At 46.5% G+C, this 27,105-nt stretch overlaps 1 protein-coding gene across 2 annotated transcripts in view; it reads right to left on the minus strand.

The window, feature by feature from the left end:
- The window catches only part of CYTH1 (cytohesin 1), an 836,242-nt gene that overhangs the window by 620,932 nt on the left and 188,205 nt on the right, over nt 1-27,105 (minus strand). Inside the window, exon 1 of one of the 2 annotated variants that reach the window (XM_078653933.1) lies at nt 502-821. The exons of the other annotated variant lie outside the window; for it this stretch is intronic. Coding sequence (XP_078510059.1) covers nt 502-529 — 28 coding nt within the window. The 5' untranslated portion in view covers nt 530-821. Of the gene's footprint in view, nt 1-501; nt 822-27,105 lie in introns of those variants that run through there. 2 annotated transcript variants of the gene reach the window in all.

The following is a 27,105-nucleotide window of genomic DNA, read 5'->3' on the forward strand; positions in this document are numbered from 1 at the left end:
AACTTAAGGACTACATTTGTGGATAGTGGAGCCCCACGTTCTCTATCTGTTTCTACTGTTCCCATTACCCCCAAAGGAGGGGGATGTGTTGTGTTCATAATACTTGTGTCCCTCCTAGGACACCTTACTAGATGTGCTCCCCAGTGTCCCTGCGAGGACACCGTTCCAGCAGTGAGGTCACCAGCTGATAACTGTCACAGATGACAGTTACCAGCTGATCGCCGAGCTGACTGCCGCTTCGCTCCATGTTAGGAGCAAACGTGTTGGTCAATAAAGAAGTTAAGAACTCCTTAATAGTTTTGTATTCTTAACAATACATTTTTGTGGCATTATGCGGAGTGTTTCTGTTTTTCAGTTATGTTGTTTTGAAACTCTCACGCCGCATGGCAAAGACGCACTACATGTAGCAAGCCACACAGCTGCTGCAGATGGAAATAATGAGCGCCCCACTGAAACGACAACCTCTGAGAATCCCCTTTTCCCTGTGTAAATTTCACTTACCGTTCCCCTCTTCGCTCCTCAGTACCATCTTCGGTTCTGTTCCGTGGCGCTTCACTGTTTGTCGGCCTGGTAGGAGCGATGGCGGTTTACAGTTTGTACAACTGAGTTGGGGGGAGGACTCGCTGCCTGCGTAAGAGAGGTAAGTTACGCCCCGCTTCCACGAGGGGGGAGTGGGGCGCCGAACTGCTCAGTTGAGGGGTGGGCACAGCCTTCGTAGGTCCAGGTAGGGCACGGCCTTCGTGTTGTGGCTCACGCTGCAGGAAGCACCGCAGGCACACTCGATCACAAGCCACGCCGCTTCCCTGCTCGGCTCCAGCAACAAACCCGCCCACCCCGCTGTGCGCCAATCGCCGGCCCCTTGCCCGGACAGGCGTCACGGACGCACCGCACCCAAGAGGCAGCACAGAAGGGGGCACCGCACCCTTTTCCTGTCACACTGGCCCAGTCTTCTGTTTCTTTACTTTACGTGGTGCTTAACCCCTTCTCACCCATGCCGAGATCTATGTAGTTGACAGCGAAGATGTGGCGAAATATTGCAAAACCACCCCCACCACACAAATTCCTCAGAAAGGCTGAAAGCTCACGCAACTCAGTGCTGTAGTTCACCTATATCTATTTCTGTCATATGCCAGACGAGTAGCCTGTCTTTGTTTCGCAGGTTTAAATGCTTAAACTACTTGCATTCAATGTTTAAAGTTTTAGTGAGGGTCACCGACATTAAAATGCTGGTCCAACCTGAGGACTCCGGAGAAATTCATTGGACAATACGAATGACTGCTGGGATAACATTGCCATTTTTTTGGCTAATGAAATATTTAACTGTGAGCGGCTAGTCGGACCCTCCAATCTAGGATCACTCGAGATCTAAGATTTTTAGGTCTGATCTAGACCCTGTATTAGCTGTCTCGTCAGTTTCATATAACAAGCATAAGCTGATCCTCAATCTTTTGGCTTTGTCAGTGCTTTTTTTTGGTCATGGGTTTTACAAAATATTGTTGGCCAGATGTAGAGCTTTCATTAGTCTAAAACAAATGTCTAGAAAGTTATTTTTTTGGTTTTGAAAATACCATATTATCATAGTAGCTCTGGTACTTACTGGAACGACTTTGAGTGTGGATAGGCTGCTTTATAAAGGGAAGAATGTTGTTAACTCACAGTGAAGTCAACCAATTGGTAGGTGGACTGATGACCCACTGCCCCATGCTGTACTGGGAGGGGGGGAAGAAAATGTGAATGCTATAGTAACAGACCAATGGACAAAGGGGGCTGGCCGAGAGCCCAAAGTACTTTATACATACAATTTTAGTAAAATCAAAAAGTATTGGCTAATAACCAACAAAAAATAAATCATAAAATAGAGTCACGTATATAGAGAGATAGAACACCTTAGGGTTACCCCTTCATCCACTAGTCTGTTCAACTGTGAGCGTTATTCCCATTTTGCTATGGCTCACCACACATTTGCTTTTGCACGCCTCTATCCCCTCTTGGCCAGCATTTTACCTAGTCACATGCACATCTGCCAAAAATTGTAGCTCACTTCAGTGCCAGGGCATGTGTGCTAATGCTTTACTTTGACAATTTTTTCACCTTAGGATGTTTTTTCATTTGTTTTATTGAATATTGTGTTTAAACAAAGTCAACAGATAGCACTAATGTAAAAGTGTATATGTAAGAGCCCCACTTATGGGTACAACTACAATATTAAGCAATGCCTAAAATATACAAATGTATATGTAAGTACTCTGCCTGCCTCCATAGGGTAAAACAGGCACTGGATACCCAGACCAGCACTGGCAAAGCCAATAGGTTTCACCTATGCAAGAGCTACTGGCTTTTCCAATAGGTTTTAGCCATGTTGTAGTACAGCGTGGCTTCTGTTAAGCATGGCTAAAAGTTCATGGGGTAAAGGAGAGTGGAGTGAAGTGTCGTAAAGTGGAGTCAAGTGGAGTGTCATGGATAGAGTGTCGTAGAGTGGAAGGGCGTAGATCTGCTTGGAGTAGAGTGTCGTGGAGTGGTGTAGATGGTTTTGGATGAGGTAGAGTGCTGCAGAGTGGCGTAGAGCAGAGTAGATTGTCAGAGTGGAGTGGCATAGAGTGGAGAACTGGAAGAGAGTGGAATGGTGTAAAGTGTTGTAGAGTGCAGTGGCATAGAGTGTCAGAGTGGAGTGGTGTTGAGTGGAGTAGAATAGCGCTGAGTAAAATGGCATAGGGTGGCATAGAGGGAGTTGCATTGAGCGTTGTAGAGTGGAGTAGTATAGAGTGGCACAGAGTGTTGTAGAGTGGAGTGGCATGAAGTGGAGTAGAGTTTAAAGGAGTAGATCATCATAGAGAGGAGTGTCAGAGTGGAGTGTCGAGTGCAGTAGAGTGGCTAGAGTGAAGTGACTTAAACTACAGTGGTGCAGAGTAGATTGGCATAGAGTGCAGTGGCATAGAGTGCATTGGTTTTGAGTAAAGTGGTGTAGAGTGCATTGGTGTAGAGTGGAGTGGTGTAGAGTGGAGTGGTTCAGGGTGGAGTGGTGCAGGATAGAGTGGCGCAGTGGCGTACAGTTGAGTGTAGAATCGATTAGAGTGGCATGAAGTGATGCAGAGTGTTTTGGCGTAGGGTGCAGAAGAGAGGCATAGAGTTGAGTGGTGCAGAGTAGAGTGCAGTGGCGTAGAGTGATATAGAGTGCAGTGACGTACAGCGGAATGGTGTTGCGTGGCATATTGTGCAGTGTTGCAGATCAGAGTTGCGTTGAGTTCAGTGCGGAGAGTACAGTTTAGTAGATTAGCGTGTTGTAGAGTGCAGTGGAGAAAGTAGAGTGGCACAGAGTGCAGTGGCGTGGAGTAAGGTAGAGTGCAGTGGCAGAGTAGTGGTGAGGAGCAGAGTGCTGTAGATTGTTTTAAAGTAGAGTGAAGAGGTGTAGAGTGGAGTGGTGCAGAGTGGAGTGGTGCAGAGTGGAGTGGTAAAGGGTACAATGCAGTGGCACAGAGTAGTGGCGTACAGTGCAGTAGCATAGGGTGCAGTGTTTCAGAGTAGAGTGGCCGTGTGGAGTGGCGTACAGTGGACTGATGTAGAGTAGAGTGGCATAGAGTGCATTGGCGTAGAGTGCAGTGATGCAGAGTATAATACAGTGGTGTAGATTGACTGAGTGGAGTGGCCCTGAGTGGCGTGGAGTAGATTCTTTCAGAGTAGGGTGGAGTGGTGCACAATAGAGTACAGTAGCATAGAGTGCAGAATAGACTGGTGTATTGTGTGGTACAGAAGAGTGCAATGGCGTAGAGTGTAGTGGCACTCTGCCGTGTTGCAGAGTGAAGTGGTGCAGAGTTCAGAGGCAAAGGGTGCAGTGGCGCATAGTATAGTAAAGTGGGGTAGAGTACATTGGCGTAGAGTGGTGTAGAGTAGAGAGGCGTAAAGTGGAGTGGTGCAGAGAAGAGTGCAGTGACTCACTATGGAGTGGTGTTGTGTGGATTGGTGCAGAGTAGAGTGGGGTATGCATGGTGTGGCAGCACCCTGCCATTACAGACAATACATCTTCAATTGAAATGACCATTACATTTGCACAGACATTCAGTTTTATTGATAAAAGTATACAGCACACAAACCATAATGTGTGGAAAAGTCATTACTTGGTGTATTGATTTGTTTTGATCGTATTAAAATATGTTTCCTCCAAACTTCAGAATTACCAAAAAAAGGGCATCATTTATGCTTTTCTAATTCTGATATATTCTGAAATATCTATGCAGTTCTTTTACAGACATTTACATTTTGTTGTGTGCTAGAAAAAAATAATAACATGGTGCAGCCTTCCTAAAGCACACCCCCACTAGCCATCATGATTGTCACATAAATGCTCTCACTTTAAAGCCAAAGAAAAAAAGTAAACACTAAGATTCTTGGAGGAAAGATCTGCCATTTGACCTCTGTCTTGAAATGCACAGCAAATGTGACAACATCAAAACAAGCTTTAAAGGCCTGTTTACAGAAATCCAATTCTGGTGGAAGAATGCAGTAAATATGCGTTTGAGCAACAGAAGGTATTGACTGAAATTGAACAGCCTAACACAACTAGAGCCAGAAAGCAAGCAAATGTGAGTTACGTACAACAAAGTCAATGGTAAGCAATGGGTTGAATGCATTACCAGGGTAGCTTTTCGAATGTTCCCAAGATGTCATTAGTAAACCAAACAGTTGCGCTGTCTGGTGGGCTTCGACCTAAAAATTAAGGAAACATTTAATGGGAAAAATAAATGGACAGACAAATAAATGACTGACTGTGTCCCAGGTTTTTTCGTCATCTGTGCATTTCCTTCCAGAAGGTGGGGTCTTGGTCTGTGCTGGTGGGAATTCATCTACTGTGATAACAAACTGTGTTTAGGGGAAGAAGTAGGCCTTCTGAACTATTTATATATCTTGTGATGTGATGTGGATAGTATATCTAACTTATGAGCGCATGCCCTTACACTTGTGACATGACACACAGCTCATAGTGAGAAAGCCGGGAGCCATGCTAATTTCTTTAGTAATTGTCACAAATAAGACCAGCCCAACCTTTTCTGTGTCCACCATAAGAGTGGCCAGTACAAGATATACAGTTTAGATATACAGATAACAGCTCATAGATCAGTCCATTTTGGAACATAGCTCACCTCAAGAAAAAAAATTGCTCCTGAAAAGTCAAATTACAAAGATTTTACCCTTTCACAAATATTTCTGACTTTGAAATGCAAGATACGAGATATTATTCTTTTTTGCAAGAACTACTATTGTAGTTTCTTGTCAAGATAATGGCATGACCTCTGTATCTCTCTGTTAGACCATTGGATCTACTGTTTATTACAGAAACTTGGCTGGATAATACATCTGACCCGTTTGTTGCACTGGCCACCCCTGAGGGCTATAAGATCGCCAGAGCAGACCGCCTTGAGGGGAGAGTGGCTGGAGTGGCTATAATGTACAGGGACAAATGGGATCTCCTTTGAGGAGACACTAATGCAGGGAGTGACTGCGAAGCTTTGGCCCTGGCCCTGTTAGGTCCTTTCTGCAATCATGCGCAATGCAGTGGCTTACAGGGTGCTTCGATTCTCCCAGTACATGGTTTTAGGGGATCTGAATATTCATCTTGACCAGTCTGATTCTAATGACTCCCTTGCTTTTTGAGAACATCCTTCAGCTCGCCCAACTTTCTCAATGAGTCAATCTCCCTACACACCAAGGAGGCCATATTCTTGACCCAATTTGTTCCAACTTCTCTATCATGGTTGAAGACTCTCTACCAGTCTCTTGGTCAGACCACTATCTCACCTATTTCTCCTGGGAGGTAGCCCTGGCCTGCCCTTCTGGGCCCTGCTACCGGAAACCAGCTTTAAAAAAATAGAACCCTCCAAACCTGTCTCGGTCCGGTTGGCTTTTAGACCCGGACTCACTCCGGATCTTGACGGGAGCCTTGAGGGATTCTCAAACTGGTTATCCAACTTCATGAACATGCTTACCACACCAACTTCATACAGGTTCTCCAGGGAATCGCCTTCCAAACCCTCGGTACCGGAAGCATGGAAGCAGGCAAAAACCCTTCCCCTTCTGAAAAAGGCCACCCTTGACCCTCTGATTCCAAGGAATTATTGCCCTATATCCCTCCTGACCAGCCTAGCAAAAGTCTGTGAAAAGGTGGCGACCAGACAACTTAGGGAGTTTGTTGAAGGGTCAGACGTCCTGCATCCAGCACAGTCTGTCTTTCGTTCCTCTTACAGCACAGAGACAGCACGGGTGGAGATTTCCGAGGCCATTCGTGAGTGTCTAGATGCCGGTGGGAGAGCAGCATTAGTAATGCTTGAAGTATCGGCGGCATTTGACACGGTCGCAAACTCACTGCTGAAGAACCGGGTTTTCTTAGAACCCAGCAGTGCCAGGGGCACACCCGAAGTCTTCGGATTCTCCTGTCTTGGAATACAGAGACACGGAATACTTCTGGATGGCGTCAAAGTTCACATTTATTAGCTGCAGCTAGTAACAGTAAACCAAGCAATACAACACGGTGTACAACTCAGGAAACTGCTCAATTTTCATAGAGCAAGACATCGCTTTTTATACACCATATTCTCATTATAAATGTACACCCACTGCGCAAAATTCTGACCAATAGGACACATTTTCTAACTGAGTATCACATTAACAAAAACCCAATTTACAGTAACCCAACCCAAAAGTTAATTATTAGGAATGCCCAAATTCAATCTTTGCAAGCCGGACAACTTTATAATTGAAAAGCACAACACATGTAATGTCAGAACATAAAGGAAACAGTAATAGATGCTGGACAAGATAAAACATGTGCAAGGAAACTAAAGGTTAACGATATCCTGAACACTGATTGGGAATCTTAGACAACGATCAGCCAGAGAAATTGGCTTCGTTAAAGGGTCAGTTTCAGGTGACGGGGTCAGCATCTTTGCAATTCACTCACAAGTCAGAAAGGGGGCTGTTAATGCATACATGAACAATGAGGCCCATGCAACTTTGTTCGTTCGGTTACCTCCATGGCCTACGTGAGGGCAACACAAAAATGGCGTCACAAACAACTCAAACAAAATGGAGTCTGGTTCGAAATCACGGAACCTCAGACGCTCCTTTTGCCATTATGTAGGCAATGACCTAAACGCACGTCAATCTGAATCCAGGTCTATATCTATTCTCATCAGGTCATCAAGGTGTTGCTGTAACATCATCTTATTATCCTTCGCTTCTCTCGGGACGGGTCTTCTCACACAGATCGTAGCACAAAGCCTACAAATGGCGGGACCACACTGGATGCATAAGCAACACGAGAAAAGGATTGCTAAAGCCATACCAAGAAACATCAGAATCTTCCATCCCCATTTGGACAGCAGTTCCCAAAACCATTCTATCAATGACCAGTTCCCTTCGTCTACATGTATAGACTCAGTGGACTTATGTAACCTCAAGATGGCTTGGTACACTGTCGGGGCGTTATTTGGTATGAAAACACAGCAACTAGACCCGATCAATTTACATACCCCACCTCTATCTGCAAGTATAATATCTAAAACAAAGCGGTTCTGTAATGTCATAAGGCGATCCGCTTGAAGCTCAGCTGTAATATTGCTAAGGGCACCTGCAGTCTCATTTATAGTGGCCTCGACCACTCTCGTAAGCTGACGAATATTTCTACCATTAGCCATAGGACCCCAAAAGGGCAGAAACCCCTTAAAGAAGTCTCCAGCTTCTTGTGTGACAGTATCTTTCGCATCAATAACACCTCTACCATATCTTGTCTTATGATAATTGAAAGCAGCTGTATACGTAGGGGGAAGCAAAAATGCCACATAACATGTGCCTGAAAAATCAGAAGGCAACCATGTATATGCTCTGTCGTAACAAACAAAATACGTGCCTTTAGCTGGCACGAACGGTGGAGATTTCTGGGATGTATAGACATAGGTGTGAACACACACATTCTTACCAAGCTGAGCTCTCGGATTCTGCCCATTACCTTGCAGACAAAAATGACCTCGGTGGGGTACAATCCAAATAGGGGGAGACCTTTTTCGTCTCTCCTTCTCTGTCAGGCTAATGCTATATCCAGTCTTGTTCCAACCAATATATGCTCGTACCTCATCTTTAGGGATAACATTATACGCATCAATATCTCTGATCATATCTACTATTCCCTGTATCAAGGCATTGTTACTCGCATTATGTTTGACGGAACGTACAAGAGATGCTTCATTCGCATAGATAAACATTGATTGGAGTGCCCTTACTGACCCATTAGGCGAAAAAGGCAAAACTAAATATGGCATTCCCTTATCAATCGTATGTGGCATAAGACCACACACCCAACAATTCGTGGTATTTACAAATAGCTGATGCTGATGCAACATCTGTATAAACGAATTGTTCACAAATTCTAATCTTCGTGTCTGTTCATGTTCAGGCAACGTATGAAACTCATGTGGGGACACAGTAGAAAAAGAAAGAGTAGGTTGGGAGGTAGATGCAAGCGTCTGTTGTGAAATATAGATAATCCAACCCACACAAACCAGCGTAATATTCAAAAGCATTAGAAAACACAGTATTCAAAAACATGTTACGAACCAATGTACACATTTTTGCTTTAAAATGGACTCTCTTAACACCCTTGTCGGACTCAAAAGACTCCATCCTCTAACGTGCTGCTCACGGCTACTACCTTCTTCACTTAAGTGTGCGTCAAGAATGTACTAACGACCCTGAACCACAGACCTTGTGTCAATACGTGGCCCACCCCTTAAGGCTGTACCGCGACCCTGCAGCTGAGTCCGGATGGTGACTCGAAAAAAAAAAAGTAAAAAAGTCTCTTGATCTGACAAGGTGTAATTCACTATATAAAAAAATTCAGATTTTATTTGTCCATGAGAACAGTCTTTCTTGGTCTCAAATTGTAGCGTGTTTTACCAAGCACAGTTGGGTCTTTAAAAAGGAGCTCCGGACTCGTCGTGTCGAGCTTCAGATGTGGAGGCACAGCAGCTTGCAGAACATCATCATCCTCGCGTTCTGACTGAGTCCATGTCAAATGTGCATCACTAAAAGGTACTAATCTAGGAACTCTTTCACATTCAACGTCGGCTATACCATCCCTCACCCACTTATCATACGGTAAGGGCAAAGGAACTCTTTTACAATGGGTGGTATGCACCCAGTTTTTTTTACCAGCTATCCTAACAGCAGTTCTAGTGGCCAAAAGGACCAGATGTGGTCCAGTCCATCTTGGTTCCAAATTCTTGGTTCGTTGAAAATTCTTGGTCAAGACAAAATCGCCAGGTTGAATCGTATAGCCTGGATCTGCAGTAGCTGTCGGCAAATTGTTATAGACCTGTTGGTGGAGAACACGTAATTTAGCAGTCAAGTCATGTAAGTAATCCACCAACATAGGGTACTCAATTTCGCTGTACTTTTTAGGACGAGGCACACCCCAAACATGCGCTGGACGACCAAAAACTATTTCGTATGGGCTAAGTCCCACACGAGAATGCACTGTCGTCCTTGTTGACAAAAGAGCCAACGGCAAGGCATCTGGCCATGTAAGACCAGAGCTCGCTTGTATTTTAGCCAATTTCAATTTGAGAGTGCCATTATAGCACTCAACAAGTCCAGCAGACTGGGGGTGATTCGCAGCATGGAATTTCTGATTTATTCCCAAACCAGCACATACTTTCTTCATGATTTGACCCACAAATTCACTCCCATTGTCGCTCCATACAATTATCGGCAAACCATACCTAGGGAAATACTCTTTGAGCAAAACCTTGGCTGTAGACAAGGCAGTATTATCCTTTAGGGGGTAAGCCTCTATCCATCTGGAAAAGGCGCAAACAACCACAAGGACATACTTCAAATTATTGCATCTCTCCGTGTGTATGTAATCTAACTGTATCACTTCAAACGGATAAGTTGGAGGAGCAAAATGACCAGCTGGAGTTGGAGTTCCCTTGCCAGGATTATGCATCAAGCAAATCATACAATGCTTCACCACATTCTCAGAACATTTAGGAATTCCAGCATTCTGCCATACTGGAGCCAACAACCTACATATCCCTTTTGAACTGATATGAGCCATTCCATGAGCCATAGTAACCACTGGGAGCACATACGCATCAGGCAACAACCATCGCTGGTGTTCTGACAACTCAACCCAACAACCCGTCGGATCCAACATACCCGTAGTTTCTCTCCACGTACTCACTTCCTTTTCCGTAGCTTCAGCCTGAAATGACTTCACACTTTCTATTGTGTCTTCACACATTCCACCAGCCATGACCCAATTAGCAGGGCCCGCAACATACATACGGCTCATCATATCTCTCGCCGTTTCCTTCGCAACTTCATCCGCAAACGCATTCCCTCGACCTACATCATCCACAACTTTATTATGCGCACTACACTTCACAATTGCAATCTGCATTGGGAGAGTAAGTGATTCCAGAAGTTCATTCACTAACTGCCCATGCTGAATTTTCGCACCATGAAGTAAGGAATCCACTTTCTCTCCACAAACGTCCAAAACTATGGGCAACACCAAACGCATACTGGCTATCAGTATAGACATTCACTCGCTTTCCCTCTGACAACACACACGCTCTAGTCAATGCCATCAACTCTGCTGCTTGCGCAGAATTCTGTGCTATGCGTGCTGTCTCAACAACTGTATGTAAAGTTGTGACGGCATATGCCGCAGTCGTCTCACCATTCGGAAGCTTGAAACACTAACCATCTACCCATAGGGTACCTTCAACATTCGTAAGAGGAGTATCTTTCAAATCAACTCTAGCCTTCGTTTCTTCCTCTGTCCGAAGAAAGCAATCATGCTGTTCTTGAGCATCTGTCTCTACAGAAATCGGCAACAACGTTGCTGGATTCAACACATTACATCTCTTAATGTGCACATGGCTAGCCAAAAGAGTCAGCTCATAACCTGACAGACGTGCACTAGTAAGGTGCTGAGTCTTAGTCCTATTCAATAAGGTATCCACTGCATGTGGGACCATCACAATCAGCGTATTGTCCAATACCAAACCAACTGACTGTCGGATAGAAACAGCCGCTGCCGCTGTAGCTCTCAAACAGCTCGGCAACGCTTTAGCTACCGGATATAACGTCGCTGAAAAATACGCACATGGGCGTTGCTTGTCTCCGAATTGTTGCGTCAATACTGACAATGCACAACCTTCTCTCTCGTGAACATACAACGTGAAAGGTTTACTGTAGTCAGGAGTACCCAATACCGGAGCCGAACACAATGCATCACGTAATTCAGAAAAACTTTTCTGACACTCATCAGACCAAGGGAGAGGATGTGGAGTATCTTTAATAGTCAGCGCCAACAAAGGTTTCGCTAGCAATGAAAAGTTAGGGATCCATTGCCTACAATACGAGGTGATACCTAAGAAAGCACGTACTTCTCTCTGTGTGGATGGCACACTCATTTAAGCAATCGCTTGACTTCGTTCTGGGGTCAATCTTCTTCCCTCCTTCGACAAGAGATGACCTAAGTAGGTTACTTCTTGTCGGCAATACTGTAACTTGGAAGGTGACACTTTATGATGAAGGTCAGACAAATGTCGTAACAAAGAAAGAGTAGCTTCTTTACAAATCTCTTCATCATCGGCAGCGACCAGCAAATCATCAACATATTGGATAAGAGTAGCACCAGTAGGCAACACAAAATCATCAAGCTGAGTTTTCAACGCCTGACTATAGATTGAGGGACTTTCACAATAACCTTGAGGAGCTCTCTTAAACCGGAAGCTGCGGCCTCCTAAAGAGAAGCCGAAAATATTTCTACTCTCCTCAGCAATTGGAATGCTAAAGAAAGCATTCTTCAGGTCGATAACAGAAAACCAGGCTGCCGAAGAAGGAATCAGAGTCAACAAAGCAGTGATATCAGGGACAACAGGAAACTGTGGCACCACAATCTTATTCACTTCTCGAAGATCGATCACAAACCGGTACACAGGTGGCTGAGAAGCATCAGTACGCTTAAGGACAGGTAAAACAGGACTGTTACACACGTTACCTCTCGTTTCTTCAACTACACCCTTCTCAACCAGATCATAAATAATCGCCATAAGAGCTCTCTCGCCATCACTAGATATCTTATATTGTGGAATACGAGGTAGCCTAGCATTCGACTTGAGAGTAACAACATAGGGTGGAATCTGCAAGAGACCAACATCATTGGGACCTGTAGCCCAAAGTGTATTAGGAAGAGAACGCAATTCCAGTGGAAGGCAATCTTTAGACAAATACATCGGGGAAATCACTTTCTTACCCAAGGTAAGATGTACTCCCGAAGGAGAACAATGTAATGTCGCATACAATCTTTTCAGCAAGTTCAAACCCAACAGATTCTCATCACAACCAGTCGTCAGAATAAGAGGAGCTTCCAATTCACAAGGACCAATAGAAAGAGGCAAAGGACTAGAAACCGGGTTACAAACTGGGGCGCCTGAAAATCCTACTGAAACATTGGTCAAGCCAGACAAAGGTGCGCCAGGAAGTTTACAGTGCATAATAGAACTCTTCGTCGCACCAGTATCCAAAAGAAAAGGTTCTGCCACACCTTATGTAATCACTTCAACATAAGGTCCACTCTGGTCTACTGGAACTGACACTACTCCCTTACTTTGCCCATGGCTGTCCTAACTATCATTATAACCAGCACTCTCACTCTCGACATAATAATCATCAATATAGTACTGTGCAGACTGACCACTCGGAACATTCTGTCTGTCAAAATAATTCGCAGAATTCTGAAGGGAAGAGGAACGCTCATTCTGGGGTAACACACCACGTCCCCTACCCCTAGGAGCTTGCTGGAAACCACCACGACCTCTCTGACCAGATACACAATTCGCACGCTGTAACAAAGCTGGGCAATTATTCTTGAAATGACCTTCCTCTCTACAGTAAGCACAATGATTAGGACCAGGAAAGAATCGCGGAGCATAAGGCTCAGGCTTCTGTAACAATCTCTGAAACTGTGGAGGTTGCTGAAACTGAGGTGGATTCTGACGAGGCGGATAAGCTTGCTGCAAAAGAACTTTCGTCTTTAGATCTTTAGTTTTCTTCTCTGCTTTATCCTTCTCATCTTTATTCCTATTCTCATAATATTGTGCAGTAACCAATATCTGGGCCGACGAAGAAACAGCCCATGAACTCTGAGTCCTTTAACTTATTAGAAAGTTCGGGAAGCAAATTAAAGACAAATTTGTCCACGAACAACCTTTGACCACCTTCCTTACTCATGTCCTGACCACTATGATCGATAAACGTTTCTTGAAACCTCGTGAAGAAATCAGACACACTCTCGTCTTTCTTTTGTTTGCATGCTGCCAACTTGTCCCAATTCACTCGCAAAGCAGGCATCATAGTTTTAATTAAATTAATAATCCTACCAGGTAATTCTGCAACTAAGGGCTCAGGTTTGGCACCTCCTACCTGCCGACCATCTGCAGCAACAATATTAGCCCACGTATCTCCTAATTCTTGCGCATGATTCTCATGACGAATCTTCGCCCACAAAGGTTGAGGAACTACATTACCCATTAACATATCTATGTCAGCTAAATTCATAATACTCGCTTCAACTGTCTGAGACAACTCCTTGTAATAACCTGCAGGATTCTTACGGGGGTCAGGTAAGGTCTGCTTAAGAGCCAACACCTCTGCTCTTTTCCAAGGGACATGTACCCATACTCACTGAAAATGGGCCGGGACGGCATTAATGTTATGAGCGGCATCAGCCTGAACTGCGTCTCTCCATACAGGAGGAACCTCTCTCATAGGATACTGCTTCACTTTCCTCCTAACAGAGGAATCAGGTTCGTACAATGTCTGAGGCGGTAATCTAGACCTGAAATCAAGTATCGTCTCTACAGCTTCCTCAACATCAGACTCCACTATCGTCCCTTTAGCAAATTCGGACTGAACATCAAGCACTTCCTGCGGAATCGGACCCAACTCATTATCTTCCCATTCCTGACGCAAAAAGGTACACATTACATCAAAAACATACCTTTGCTTAGGCGGCTCCCATTGAACGAAAACATCCATAACCGCTGGCAAATTATACCTAGAAACATTTAAAATCCATCTACGAGCCAACAGTTCCAACACTGCTCGCTCTTCGGAACTAGGAAGCTGACTACGACTCTGCTTTCGTTCCGAAACAGGGGTCATACTCAGTGATCCAAACAATGGAGACAACAGATTAGCAACAGTCTCAGTCATTCGTTTCCGAGCAGAATGAGAAGAAGCAGACATAAGAACAGGAGAATAAGTATTTTGAGGCAAAAGAGGTGTAGGGACAAGAGCAGTAGGAGTCGAAGATACAGAAGTAGAAGGCAAAGGAGTTTGAGGCAAAGCTGGTAACAAAGCTGGTGACCCTAGAGTGGGTTGCGCAGTAGGAGGCAAAACCATTTGTAGAGCACCGGGTGGCTGAACAACAGCAGGAGGCTGAACAACAAGGGGTGCAACAACCGGGGGTAATGGAGATGCAGTAGCACCCTGCACATAAGGGGGTGGCAATCTCAGTAAATGAGAGATCAAAGGATCTTTTTCAGGATCTTCAATCACTTTTGGAGGAGAAGGTGGCAAGGCCGGATAACATTTATCGATGGCCATGCAACGCTGTCTATCTGAGACTTCACTCGCACGCTCTTCTCCATCTTCCCTAAACTGCCTAGCAGCTTGTAGTACTGACATATTCTTATCTTTCCTATCTTTTTTTGCTTGCTTAATTTCTCGCTGTTTGGCTTCCTTACGCCAAAGGCGGAAAGAGTCAAACATTGCCGGCCGGGCTTTCTTCCTAAATAGCGCAACTTCCAGATTATCTAAAATATTTAATTCGAAACTACCATGTTGGGGCCATCGTAAAACACCATCTTTCCTTGTATAGCGGACCCACACTTCATTATAAGTGATAGGACCCACTCCGTGTTTTGAATAGAGCTCATAAGTCTGAGTTCCAACCGGAGGTATCGGACACGAATCCTCCAATCGGGAATCCCTGTTACAACCACAACTAAACCATTTCCTAATTCTGCTAAGACCAGGCATCTTATAGCTCACTAACCTAGCTTCAAACTTCAAGGGGTTATCAGCTATCGATACACTCGCAAATATACGAGCCCCTCGGCTTCGATTGTTGCAGCAACCGAATCAAACAAAACCAAGAACCAAAATCGTGGGAGCGACCCACTTATACTTAACCAAAATATCTGTCACGCCACCAGAAGACCGTCTATCGTCTCGCTTTACAAAGGATCAATCAAGGGTCAAGACAGGGCGACAGTCAGGGCAGGAGTCCTTCATAGCCGTTGGAAAGCGGGAAGCTTTGCAGAAAAGACCTTCGGTCCACATCGACATACAGGGGTCAATGAAGTGGCGGCCTTCCTCCAGAATTTCCTCACGTGGCTCCTCACAATCCTCAGGCTTGGACCGGTACCGCTGAAGTCGCCCCACCGTTGGGCGCCAACTGAAGAACCGGGTTTTCTTAGAACCCAGCGGTGCCAGGGACACACCCGAAGACTTCGGATTCTCCTGTCTTGGAATACAGAGACACGGAATACTTCTGGATGGCGTCAAAGATCAAATTTATTAGCTGCAGCTAGTAACAGTAAACCAAGCAATACAACACGGTGTACAACTCAGGAAATTGCTCAATTTTCATAGAGCAAGACATCGCTTTTTATACACCATATTCTCATTATAAATGTACACCCACTGCGCAAAATTCTGACCAATAGGACACATTTTCTAACTGAGTATCACATTAACAAAAACCCAATTTACAGTAACCCAACCCGAAAGTTAATTATTAGGAATGTCCCAAATTCAATCTTTGCAAGCCGGACAAATTTATAATTGAAAAGCACAACCCATGTAATGTCAGAACATAAAGGAAACAGTAATAGATGCTGGACAAGATAAAACATGTGCAAGTAAACTAAAAGTTAACGATATCCTGAACACTGATTGGGAATCTTAGACAACGATCAGCCAGAGAAATTGGCTTCGTGAAAGGGTCAGTTTCAGGTGACGGGGTCAGCGTCTTTGCAATTCACTCACAAGTCAGAAAGGGGCCTGTTAATGCATACATGAACAATGAGGCCCATGCAACTTTGTTCGTTCGGTTACCTCCACGGCCTACGTGAGGGCAACACAAAAATGGCATCACGAACAACTCAAACAAAATGGAGTCTGGTTCGAAATCACGGAACCTCACTGCTGCTCGCCCGGCTCACTGAGATTTGTGTATCAGGCGCCACCTGGGCTGAGGTCCTTCCTTGAAGGGTGGGTTCAACAGGTCTGGCTGCCGCCAGCCGCTTCAGCCCCGCAGCCAGTCACCACAGGTGTCCCGCCAGAGTCTTCCCTTAGCCCCCTTTTTTTTTAACATCTACGTTACTCCTCTGATCTATCTGGCCGAGGTCTTGGGGGCTAAAGTGATAGCCTACGCAGACGACACCCTGCTCCTCTTTACCTGGGAAAAAGGTGAGAATTCTGTATCCTTTGTTCAGCACTGCTTGTCTTCAGTTTTTGAGTGGTTTGCGGCCGCTCAACTCAAATGTAACGAAGACAAGTCAGAGATCCTCCTCTGTGGTAAATTCCCCCCTGGCTTTAGAGACATGATCTGGCCTCCTGGGCTCCCCTTACCAACTTCCAAAGGAAAATCAGCAAAGAACCTGGGAGTGTGGTTTGAGGATAACCTTTCCTTTTCCACCCAGGTAAAGAAGCTCTCAGGCAGCTGCTTTGGCCTCCTTAAAGGATTAAGGAGCTTTCTTCCTCTCCTCCTTAGGCCTGCTAAAGAGACGGTCATCCGTGCCTTTATCCTTTCCCGATTGGACGCCCATGTTTTGTATGTGGGCATCCCAGGATACTCTTTGAATAGACTCGAGGTCACTCAGATTGCGGCAGCCAGGCTTCTTCTAGGAATCTCCAAGAGGAGTAGCGTGCGCAATTATTTCCACTCACTCCACTGGCTTCCCGTGGCTGATCAGGTCAAATTCAAATCCCTGGTTATCGCCCATCGAGCCTTCAATGGTGAGGGTCCCACCTATTTGCAGAAGCGGTTTTCCTTCTACAACTACACTCATCAGCTCTTCTCTTATCTAAAGTGCCCCACTTCACTCGCCACAAGATGGGCGGCTGCTCCCTGGCCGTCAAGGCAGCCCAAGCTTGGAATGCCCATCCGTTTCCATCAGGGCCGGAGTGGGAACCACAACCGGCCCTGGCAAAGTGCTCGGCCGCCGCCACCTCCCCCCCCCCCCCTCCACTCGGGGGTGTTGGGGGTGCCGCCGAGCTCTTTGCCGGGTCCGGTTTTCGGCCGATTTTGGCACAGGGCCAATTTGGCCCTGTAACAAAAACGGTCCCCAAGGGCCCAAAACCAGCCCCCACCCATTCGGCGCACCAGGGGATTGCCCGGTGCTTGCTATAGCCAGTCCGGCCCTGGTTTCCATTGCGTAATACCCAAGACCTATTAGCCTTCAAAAAACTTTTAAACACCTACCTCTTCCCCTAGCGACATTTCGGTGACTCCTCTTGGACTCGCGCCGGGACACTCTTCGGAGTAGCTGTGCACGTTATAAGAGCATTCAACATAACATATCAAATGTATAAGTATGAAATCTCACAATTTTACTTTGAAGGACTCCAACAATTACCCGGTAAACTCATCAGGCCTTGATGTTTTCCTGTTACTCTACTTATTTCTTTTACACTTTATTATTTAGCGATTTTATTATCCAGTAGAATAAGAAATCCTAATCCCAACAATTAGTGCATTCTGGAAAAAAGCTATTCAGGAATAGGAAGAGGATTTAATACAATCTGAAATATTTAGCAATACAAATATATCTGAATCTATTGAAATGAAACCCAATAGATCTGGCCCTGGCTCCAAGCTGCCTCCACAAGTTAAGCTTTCTTGTGTAATTTGAAAACTGAGGAGGATGCTTCTTGTGTCTCTAAAGCATCATCTCCTTTCGATGAAACTTTTTCAGGTATTTTACAAGTAAGGAGGCACACGTTTTCAGAAAAGCCCAATAATCCCCAATGCATGTAGAAATATCTGTGCAAAACTAAAGAAGGAATCAAGGCAATTCTTGATATTGAGACATCTATGAACAAGCAACTTGAAGCTCTGGATGCTCAAACTGGAGGCAAAGGAGGAGCATTGTCCAAGCCTAGGCTGCCATCAATGACAGTTACATATCAGTGAATCTACATGAGAACCATACCAGACTAAACATTCTTCCTGTACTTTTTTAGCCCTATAGAATAATTCATAAGAGGGGATATACTGAAGTTTCATAGCGGGGGTAGGACTCAACAATAGATGCTGTGCACCAAGCAAACGCTAAAGTATGGATGACTATCTGGGTTGGGGAAAGGAGAGGTAGTTTGATGCACAGGAAATGGTGAAGTAGTAAATACGTTAAATAGCCCAGTGCAGAACATCCAGCAGAGAGGGGTATTAAGTGTAACCACCTGGAATGCCAACAGTCTCCTAAGAAGGAGTAAAGATGCAATGTTGTGAAACACTTGAAAACATTTGGGATTTATTTTATTACTATGCAAGAAATGTGTATATGGAACAGGTGATAACTGCATATTGAGGTGCAGCCAGATAAAACACATGACCCAAGGTGGTGAGGCTGCCATGTAGGACAACACAGGCCTTGAAAACGCCGACTCAACTGCTCCATCTACCTTCTTTGCCCACACATAAATGCACTTCTCATTGCTCTCTCCACTCCATAAGCCATCCTAGTCAGGTTTTTGTGTTTCCGATTTCCATCAAGGAAAGATTATTTACATGCCACACGTTGACCTGTCAGAAATGGTTTGCACAAGAGAGAGAGGAGCACAAAGATGTAACGCAATCACCTGAACAAAGAAGCAGTAATGATTGACCATCCAAATTCCCTGTGGTGATCTATGGCCGAAGAAAGCTGAAGCCCAGCTACATTATGCAATTGCCCCCTGTCTACTGATATTATAGAATGTCTGCTATCACAATGGAAATAGGAGAGAATGAGTGTTATTGGTTTACTTGCCTAAAGACTGAAATGTGTCTAGAAAAAGTGAATTTCAAACACATTTGGTTCACCTCACGATTTCAAATGCTGCAACAGTTCTGAGATACTGGTTGGGTTGACACCAACGGACACTGTTTATGAAATATAAGCGTGTCCTGCGAGTCTAGTAGTGATGTTTACCTCGGACTACAAACAGGAGCTGATTACACTAGCCAGAAGAAATACTGAACCGGAGGCTAGAATTATGGCTGCTCTCCTATATAGTCTGGACCAGTTTCAAAGAACTGAGGAAAAGACTTGCTGTAGTCTGTAGACAAAGCAAGCAAACAGCTGTGTATGTTGAGCACCTGCCTTTGATCAGCTTAAGAAATACAAGGAAATGCAACTTCCTTCAAATGCTGCTATCAGAAATACCTTCTGACCAACTTGTTGTCTATGATTGAAGACCTGTTGTTAAAGCCCAGCTTCAGCCTAGATGGGCATCACCTACAGCACAACATTTGTTGCTATCCGTTCATCTCATGCCCCCAGGAGTGAGAGAGAACATTTTAAGTAACCTCTAGGCCAGAGGTCTTCTAACTTTTTGATGCTGAGACCCCCTTGTCCAACGTTTTTAGGCGTAAGTACCCCCTTCTGAAGAAAATTTCTAGAACCTGGTACTCTCATAAATAAGCCCCAAAATATTCTGTACGATTTTAAGGTCTTTCATTATCAGGTATCTACATATAAAATAATGGGAAGCGTAAATTAAAAATAAATATATAAAGTTATAGGCAATGTGGGAAATGCACTGTAGTACATTATGAAACCTCTATTAGTTAATGCACTGCAGAGGTCTGTGTGTAACCAGAGAGCCCCACAATTAAATCTTGATTGATGCAGTGGAGAAGAGTGACGTGTATTTTTAGTGCTACGAGGTCACACTGTAAATATGTAAGTCATTACTTTATACTTGCATTACACACAGTGTAAGATAGAGTGCTGCAAACGGGCAAATAGTTTTATAATAAAATGGTGTCGATTTTAGTAATCCCAGAGCGTATGTAATGCAATTTTCTTTTTTACATAACTCCCTTCAACACACCTTTAGGGGTACTAAGGGCTGTGTAAATGCAGCTAAAATTAAAAGCATGCACTTCACAGCTAAGTAAACTCTTTGCACTACCACTCAAAATACCAAATCTTTGTCATAACAAAGCTTGGAGTGATTTGATCAATTAAAGCCAGAACCAGCTCCCAAGCACCCTTTACACTTGCAGATTAACTGATAGGCACATTTGCATTTCACTCAGGCAAGCAGGCATCCTGGCACAAAACATTTTCACAGCACAAGAGACTCAATTGATGGAACTAAGTGGGGCAGAACTATTTGATAAGCCCGAGCTTATACGCAAGAGGGACTTTGCCTGGGCTAAAGAGAGTTTTATTAGAAGGAGCTGCTGTGACAGAGAGGAAATAGAGCTGTGTAAGCCCAGCGTGTGTAGGTAGAGTGCGTTAAAAATTGCACAAGAGACTTAATTGATGGAACTTCAGCTGATAATGATCTAAATTAGCCATCCCAGGACTGCTGACTTTATCCAAAACGAAAGCAAACATTTTGTATTACGGGCACAAGTGAAGCTGGGGAATGCGTGACCCCCTTCCCAGGCCTCCGCAGCCTCCCTGGGGGTCGCGCCCCAACGATTGAAGATCTCTGCTCTAGGCTGAACTGCTGTTGCGATTCGGTTTGCTCGAAGTCATCTTCCATCCGCTGCATCTATTTCTCTCTTGTGTGCCGATTGGCACATCGGGCCAGACTGTTCCCATGAGGCACAGGGTCAGACTGATTTGCATATGGCCATGTCTGAACTGGGGTGGCAGAGTGAGCTAAAGAACGGTGATGGATTAAACCCAGATCAGTTGACTGGGGGTGAGTGTTTGTATTGTCAACGCTCCGTCCATCATCATCTTTGGTTTTTCTTTGTTCGCCCTAAGTTGGCATGGTATGCTCAGACGTGAGTCCCTTGCTCACTTTTCCACTGGAGTCCAGCAAGCCCGGCTGAAGACGGCTGTAATGCCAGAAACCGGTCCTGGGAAGCTTGATTCCGGTCCAGGGAAAACATGGGAACAGTCCAGCCCGAACTGCCAAGCCATGTCTTCCCTGGACCGGAATCAAGCTTCCCAGGACCGGTTTCTGGCATTACAGCCGTCTTCAGCCGGCTTTCTGGACTCCAGTGGCAAAGTGAGCAAGGGACTCACGTCTGAGCATACCCTGCCAACTTAGGGCAAACAAAGAAAAACCAAAGGTGATGATGGACGGACCGTTGACAATACAAACACTCACCCCCAGTCAACTGATCTGGGTTTAATCCATCACCGTTCTTTAGCTCACTCTGCCACCCCAGTTTAGACATGGCCATATGCAAATCAGTCCGACCCTGTGCCTCATGGGAACAGTCCAGCCCGAACTGCCAAGCCATGAGGCACAGGGTCGGACTGATTTGCATATGGCCATGTCTGAACTGGGGTGGCAGAGTGAGCTAAAGAACGGTGATGGATTAAACCCAGATCAGTTGACTGGGGGTGAGTGTTTGTATTGTCAACGGTCCGTCCATCATCACCTTTGGTTTTTCTTTGTTTGCCCTAAGTTGGCAGGGTATGCTCAGACGTGAGTCCCTTGCTCACTTTGCCACTGAAGTCAAGCAAGCCCAGCTGAAGGCGGCTGTAATGCCAGAAACCGGTCCTGGGAAGCTTGATTCCGGTCCACGGAAGACATCTCTTGGCAGTTCGGGCTGGACTGTTCCATGAGGCACAAGGTCAGACTGATTTGCATATGGCCATGTCTTAACTGGGGTGGCAGAGCTAAAGAACGGTGATGGATTAAACCCAGATCAGTTGACTGGGGGTGAGTGTTTGTATTGTCAACGCTCCGTCCATCATCACCTTTGGTTTTTCTTTGTTTGCCCTAAGTTGGCAGGGTATGCTCAGACGTGAGTCTCTTGCTCACTTTGCCACTGGAGTCAAGCAAGCCCGGCTGAAGACAGCTGTAATTCCAGAAACCGGTCCTGGGAAGCTTGATTCCGGTCCAGGGAAGACATGGCTTGGCAGTTCGGGCTGGACTGTTCCCATGAGGCACAGGGTCAGACTGATTTGCACATGGCCATGTCTGAACTGGGGTGGCAGAGTGAGCTAAAGAACGGTGATGGATTAAACCCAGATCAGTTGACTGGGGGTGAGTGTTTGTATTGTCAACGCTCCGTCTATCATCACCTTTGGTTTTTCTACATTGGGATGTATGACACTACAACAACGCATGCTTTTACCACGCATGCTGTTACAACGCAGTTTTTACAACGCATGCTGTTACAACGCATAGCGCTTTGGGGTGCTGGATAGTGAATAGTTTAATTTACTATTCCAACTCCAGTCCCCGTGGATAGTAGGGAAGGTGTTGGATAGTAAATTAAATCTATTCCCTATCCTAGAGCGCCCCCCAGTGCAATGCGTTGTAATGGTTTTCGTTGTAAAACCTGCGTTGTAATAGCACTGCGTTGTAAAAGTTTTGTTGTAAAGGATGTTTCCCGGCACATTGCAGACCTTCTTTGCTCCCTGTGTGGCAACCAGGTGCTGCTTCACTCAGCTGCACAGATCTCATTGATCTGAAGCCGTGCAACCTGCCTTGTTGTGTTCCATGCATGGTGCTTCCCAGGACCCGAGATCAATGTGTGCCATAAGTGATCAGGACACTTCCTCTCCAGCTGCACCCAAGCAGAAGTTATGCTGCACAGTGGTCTCAGCAACCACCACTGAAACTTGTCCTCGAGTCAACATCCACCTGCAGCACACATCTTTGAATGCAGGTGCACGCATCGCTATAGAACACCATGAGACTTTTCTAAATAGATAAAGCAGAACTTTGTCTCTTTCCCGCAAACTACGTACTACCTCAGTACCTTATGGTTGGAACACCTGTGTCAGTTCCCCACAGATGATGATACTATGCATTGTGCCTCCTGAAATTCCAGATTGCCTGAATAATATTTGGTGATAGTAGTTTACCGCAAATGAATCCAGATTGTTATGACTATTTGCTATCGTTGTCATCTTCTGGAGTGTGTTGCGCCATGTTAAATTTTATACGAGTGTCTCTCCTGATTAGGAAACGATATGGTTAATTTGGCCTCAGACCTGTTTGCTCTTGTGGGATGTCGTGTTTTCTACTTTTTTGCTTTTTTGATGGTCATTCTAGTATAAATACCCTATGAAATAACACATGTTGACCTAAAGTGATCGGTATGGGTCCTATTGTCTGTATGTTCCGCCATGTTAAACTATTTGTGAATATATTAATTAATGTCTTTATCTGCTCAATGTGTAATTTTAGATTGCTTTTTTTTTTTAAAAACATTTGTAAATCATCCTTTGTACTTTTATGATTCTTTCTGAATCGAATAAAGTTTTTGAACCAAACCGAATCCAGATTGCATTTTATTAAGTTTTTGAACCCATTAAAATGAATATGTTACATTAAAAAAATATTTTAACAAAGCCTATGCATATTTATCACACACCATTCACGTGTTATCTCAGTTTCTACACATTAACACATTTCAAGAGTAAGTCTTCACTCTTCTTTATGGTTAGCACTGAACAGTCAAACCCTAAAGAAAAGGCTCTCAATTCAAAGCAAAGGGGTCCTCCGATTATACATCCGGGTCAAAAGATCTAAAGAAATCAATACTAAATGACACAGACGAGACCATTGAAATGCGCCATTTTTGCTGCTGCCCAGTGACGAAAGAGCCAATCCAACAAATACGGAAAAAACACTATTTACAAAATATAAATTGCATTACAGAAAACTACTACACATTAGCACAATTTACTAAATAATGCATCAACGAGCGCGTGGCCAAGCAGCATGGCCGACAGGACGTGAGCTCCACCAGCTCCGTCCCGAAGACCAGCTAAATCCTTAAAATTATCCTGCCCGGGATCTCCCGTTTGCTGGAAAGCGTGTCAGAGGTGGCGGTGGCCCCACCGAAACTCCTGTGGTGAACGGACCGGACCCGCGATTCCCCGTGAGCGCTGGCCTGACTGCTGCTGGAGGCGGCGCCGGCGCGTCTCATCACGCGACGCCGCGGACTGAGCCTGCCCGCCGGAGCCGGACTGCTGAGGCATCAGCTGGGGCTTCCCCGACTTGAGTGTGCCCCCTAGCGAACGCAAGCGCCGTACCTGGAGCCCCCGATCCGAGCTCGGAGAGTCGAGTGGCGGCGACACAGGGGCCTTCTTGTTGAGCGGTGAGGAGTGGGACGGGACGGAGGCGCCGTCCATTTTGTGCAGGGCTCCTGTGCCGGAGTGCCGCCCCCCCCCCCCATCTGCTGTTGTTGGAGGCTGCGCGCCTGGTCTCCGGAGCGGCTGCCCCCGGAGGTGGGGGCTATGAGTGCCGCTGGCCCTAGCTCCTGATGGCAGCGTGGAAGTCGTGTGGGGGCACCGGACTGCTGTGCACCTGATCGGACCCGGCCCCTTCCTTGGTTCCTGCGGGGTCTTACCGCCTGTGTGCCTCCCCCTGCTGGTTCTTGTCCTGCGCCCGGAGGGGGTCTTTACCCTCCGTTATCGCCCTGCAGCTGTGGTACTTGTGGAACAGAGTCGCTGAGCTCTCCGGACGAGTTGCGGCCCCTCCCCCATGCGACCGGCATTTGGAGCACGGTACCGGGCGGCCTCTGGGAGGTCCGTGGTAGCTGGTGGCGGGGTGCGCCAGTATCCTGCCCTGCCCATTGCTGGGTGATCTGTGGCTGATGCCCTGGGGGACACGAGAAGCGCGACGAGAAGAGGTGCTGGACTCCGCGCTCCATCCTGTACTGCCCATTTGTGCCTCAACGAGGCCCTGACACCTGGTCACCCAGTGGAGGTGGGTGAACGGGAGTTGCTCCTACGCTGTCTTACCGCTTGGTCTGCTTGGACTGCCTGGGCGCCACTTGCACTACATCCTCTGTGCGCTGTGATTGCTCTCGGGGGACCCCCCTTGGCCAGCTGGACCTGAGGGGCGCAGTTTGCGACGCACGCATTTGCACCACTCATTATGGCGGGCCGTTCAGGTCGGGGCACTAAGACCTCCCAGCCTAATACCATCGTGCAGTATACTACCCCTCGCCCGCAGACACAGAGGATCACACGCCAGACGGGCGCTGAAGACGGGGGTGAGGACCCATCGGAACCGTCCAGAGCGGAACTCCTTAAGGCTATTCAGGGTTCACACACTACCCTGGAACGCCAGATAGAGACAGTCTCCATCGATGTCAACCTCTTGCGGACAGACCTCCGCAAGGTGGCGGACAAGGTTTCTGATGCGGAGGGCAACATCACTCAACTACAGGGGGAGGTCGCTTCCCTGCAAAAGTCGCTAGCCCAACTCACCTCTACTACCCGTGCGTTGGAGAGGCGCGCGGAGGATGCGGAAGGGAGGGCGCGTCGGAGCAACATAAGGGTCCTGGGAGTGCCGGAGCGGCTGGAGGCGGGGAACCCTGAGCGCTTCCTAGAGACTTGGATCCGAGAGCACCTATGTCCGAATGGGTTGTCCAGCGTCTTCATAGTGGAACGGGCGCACAGGGCCCTGGTACCCCCTCCGCGACCGGGGGAGGCCCCTAGAGCCCTCATCACGAAAATCCTGAACTACAAAGGCCGGGACTGCATTCTCAAGGCGGCGAGGGAGTCGGGGCCTCACACGATTGAGAACAGTCGCATATCAATTTATCCTGACTATACCCAGCAGGTGCAGGAACAAAGGAAATCCTACCTGGGAGTTAAGCAGAAACTACGTTCAATGCAGCTTCAGTACATGCTTCTATATCCTGCCAAGCTCAAAGTGCTCTCCCAGGGCCGGGCGCACTTCTTTGAAACACCGGCGGAGGTGTGGGAGTGGCTTGAGATCAGAGGGGACGATCTGCCCCCAGGTGAGAGAGGGGGCTCGCGCGACACTTGGGGGACCAGGCCTCAGAAGAGGCGGCGTGGCAGGAGAAACCGCCGTTCTGGGTCCCGTGGATCTCCTGAAGCTCGACCCACGTTGGACCGGACGGGGCCATCCTTATGGACGACTCGCCTACGCGATCTGGCCCAAGCTCGACTGGGGCGGCGGCCCCTAATGATATATTGGTACCGGACACTTTGCAGGAAACGCTACTACTCGCGGAGTCTACGGCTCCGGTGGTCCCGGAGACTGCCTTACAGGCGCCGGAGTTGGAATGAACTTTGCTCTACCTCCTCCGCCTCCTCTGTACACCTGCCCTTGTTCTGAAGTTTTCCATGGCCCTACAACTCCTTGATCTACCGTATTCATCGTTATCGCTGGGACCCTTCTTGAACACTGGTTGGTACCTTGTGATTGGCGACTGGGTCATGTGTGCTGCGGGGGGTAGGAGGTGGGGGTGATCTATGTCATTCCCACGTTGCTGACTTAGCGAGGGAGATGTACCCGGGTTCTTTTACCAGAATCGCGAGGTCTTCCGGGGAGCTGGGAGGGTGGGTTGGGGGGGGTTGTTTTGCTGTGTGTGTGTGAGTGTGTGTGGAGTGTGTTGTATGGGGTGGCTGTGCACGTCCTGGCACTGGCAGGGGAAGGGCGGGGTGGCGGTTTTGGTTGTTGCTATCCTATTGCTCGTGGGTGGTGGGGATGGGGGTGTTCATACAAAAGTTTTGTATGTTGGAGTTGTTTGGGGGGGGGATTGGGTATTTGTTTCAGACGACACTGGCATTGTGTGTGTATTGATTCCGATTTGTGGGGAGCATGTCCTATGTGCTGCATCCCAATATTCGTATGTTGCAGGGGCCAAGCGGAGACAGTTCAGGATGCGTACACTGCAGCCCGTTTGGGCGTGATTGTTGGTCATGGGATTTAAGTTTTTAACGTGGAATGTGCGTGGCTTGGGCACATGTACTAAGAGACATAGGGTCCTTACCTTCCTTAAGCGCCATGGGGTTTCAATTGCTTGTTTACAGGAGACCCATTTAGATGATGACGGAGTACAACGGCTGGCCAAGAAGTGGAGAG

Source organism: Lissotriton helveticus, chromosome 7 (assembly GCF_964261635.1).
Source record: "Lissotriton helveticus chromosome 7, aLisHel1.1, whole genome shotgun sequence".
In the NCBI taxonomy this organism is placed as follows: Eukaryota; Metazoa; Chordata; class Amphibia; order Caudata; family Salamandridae; genus Lissotriton; species Lissotriton helveticus.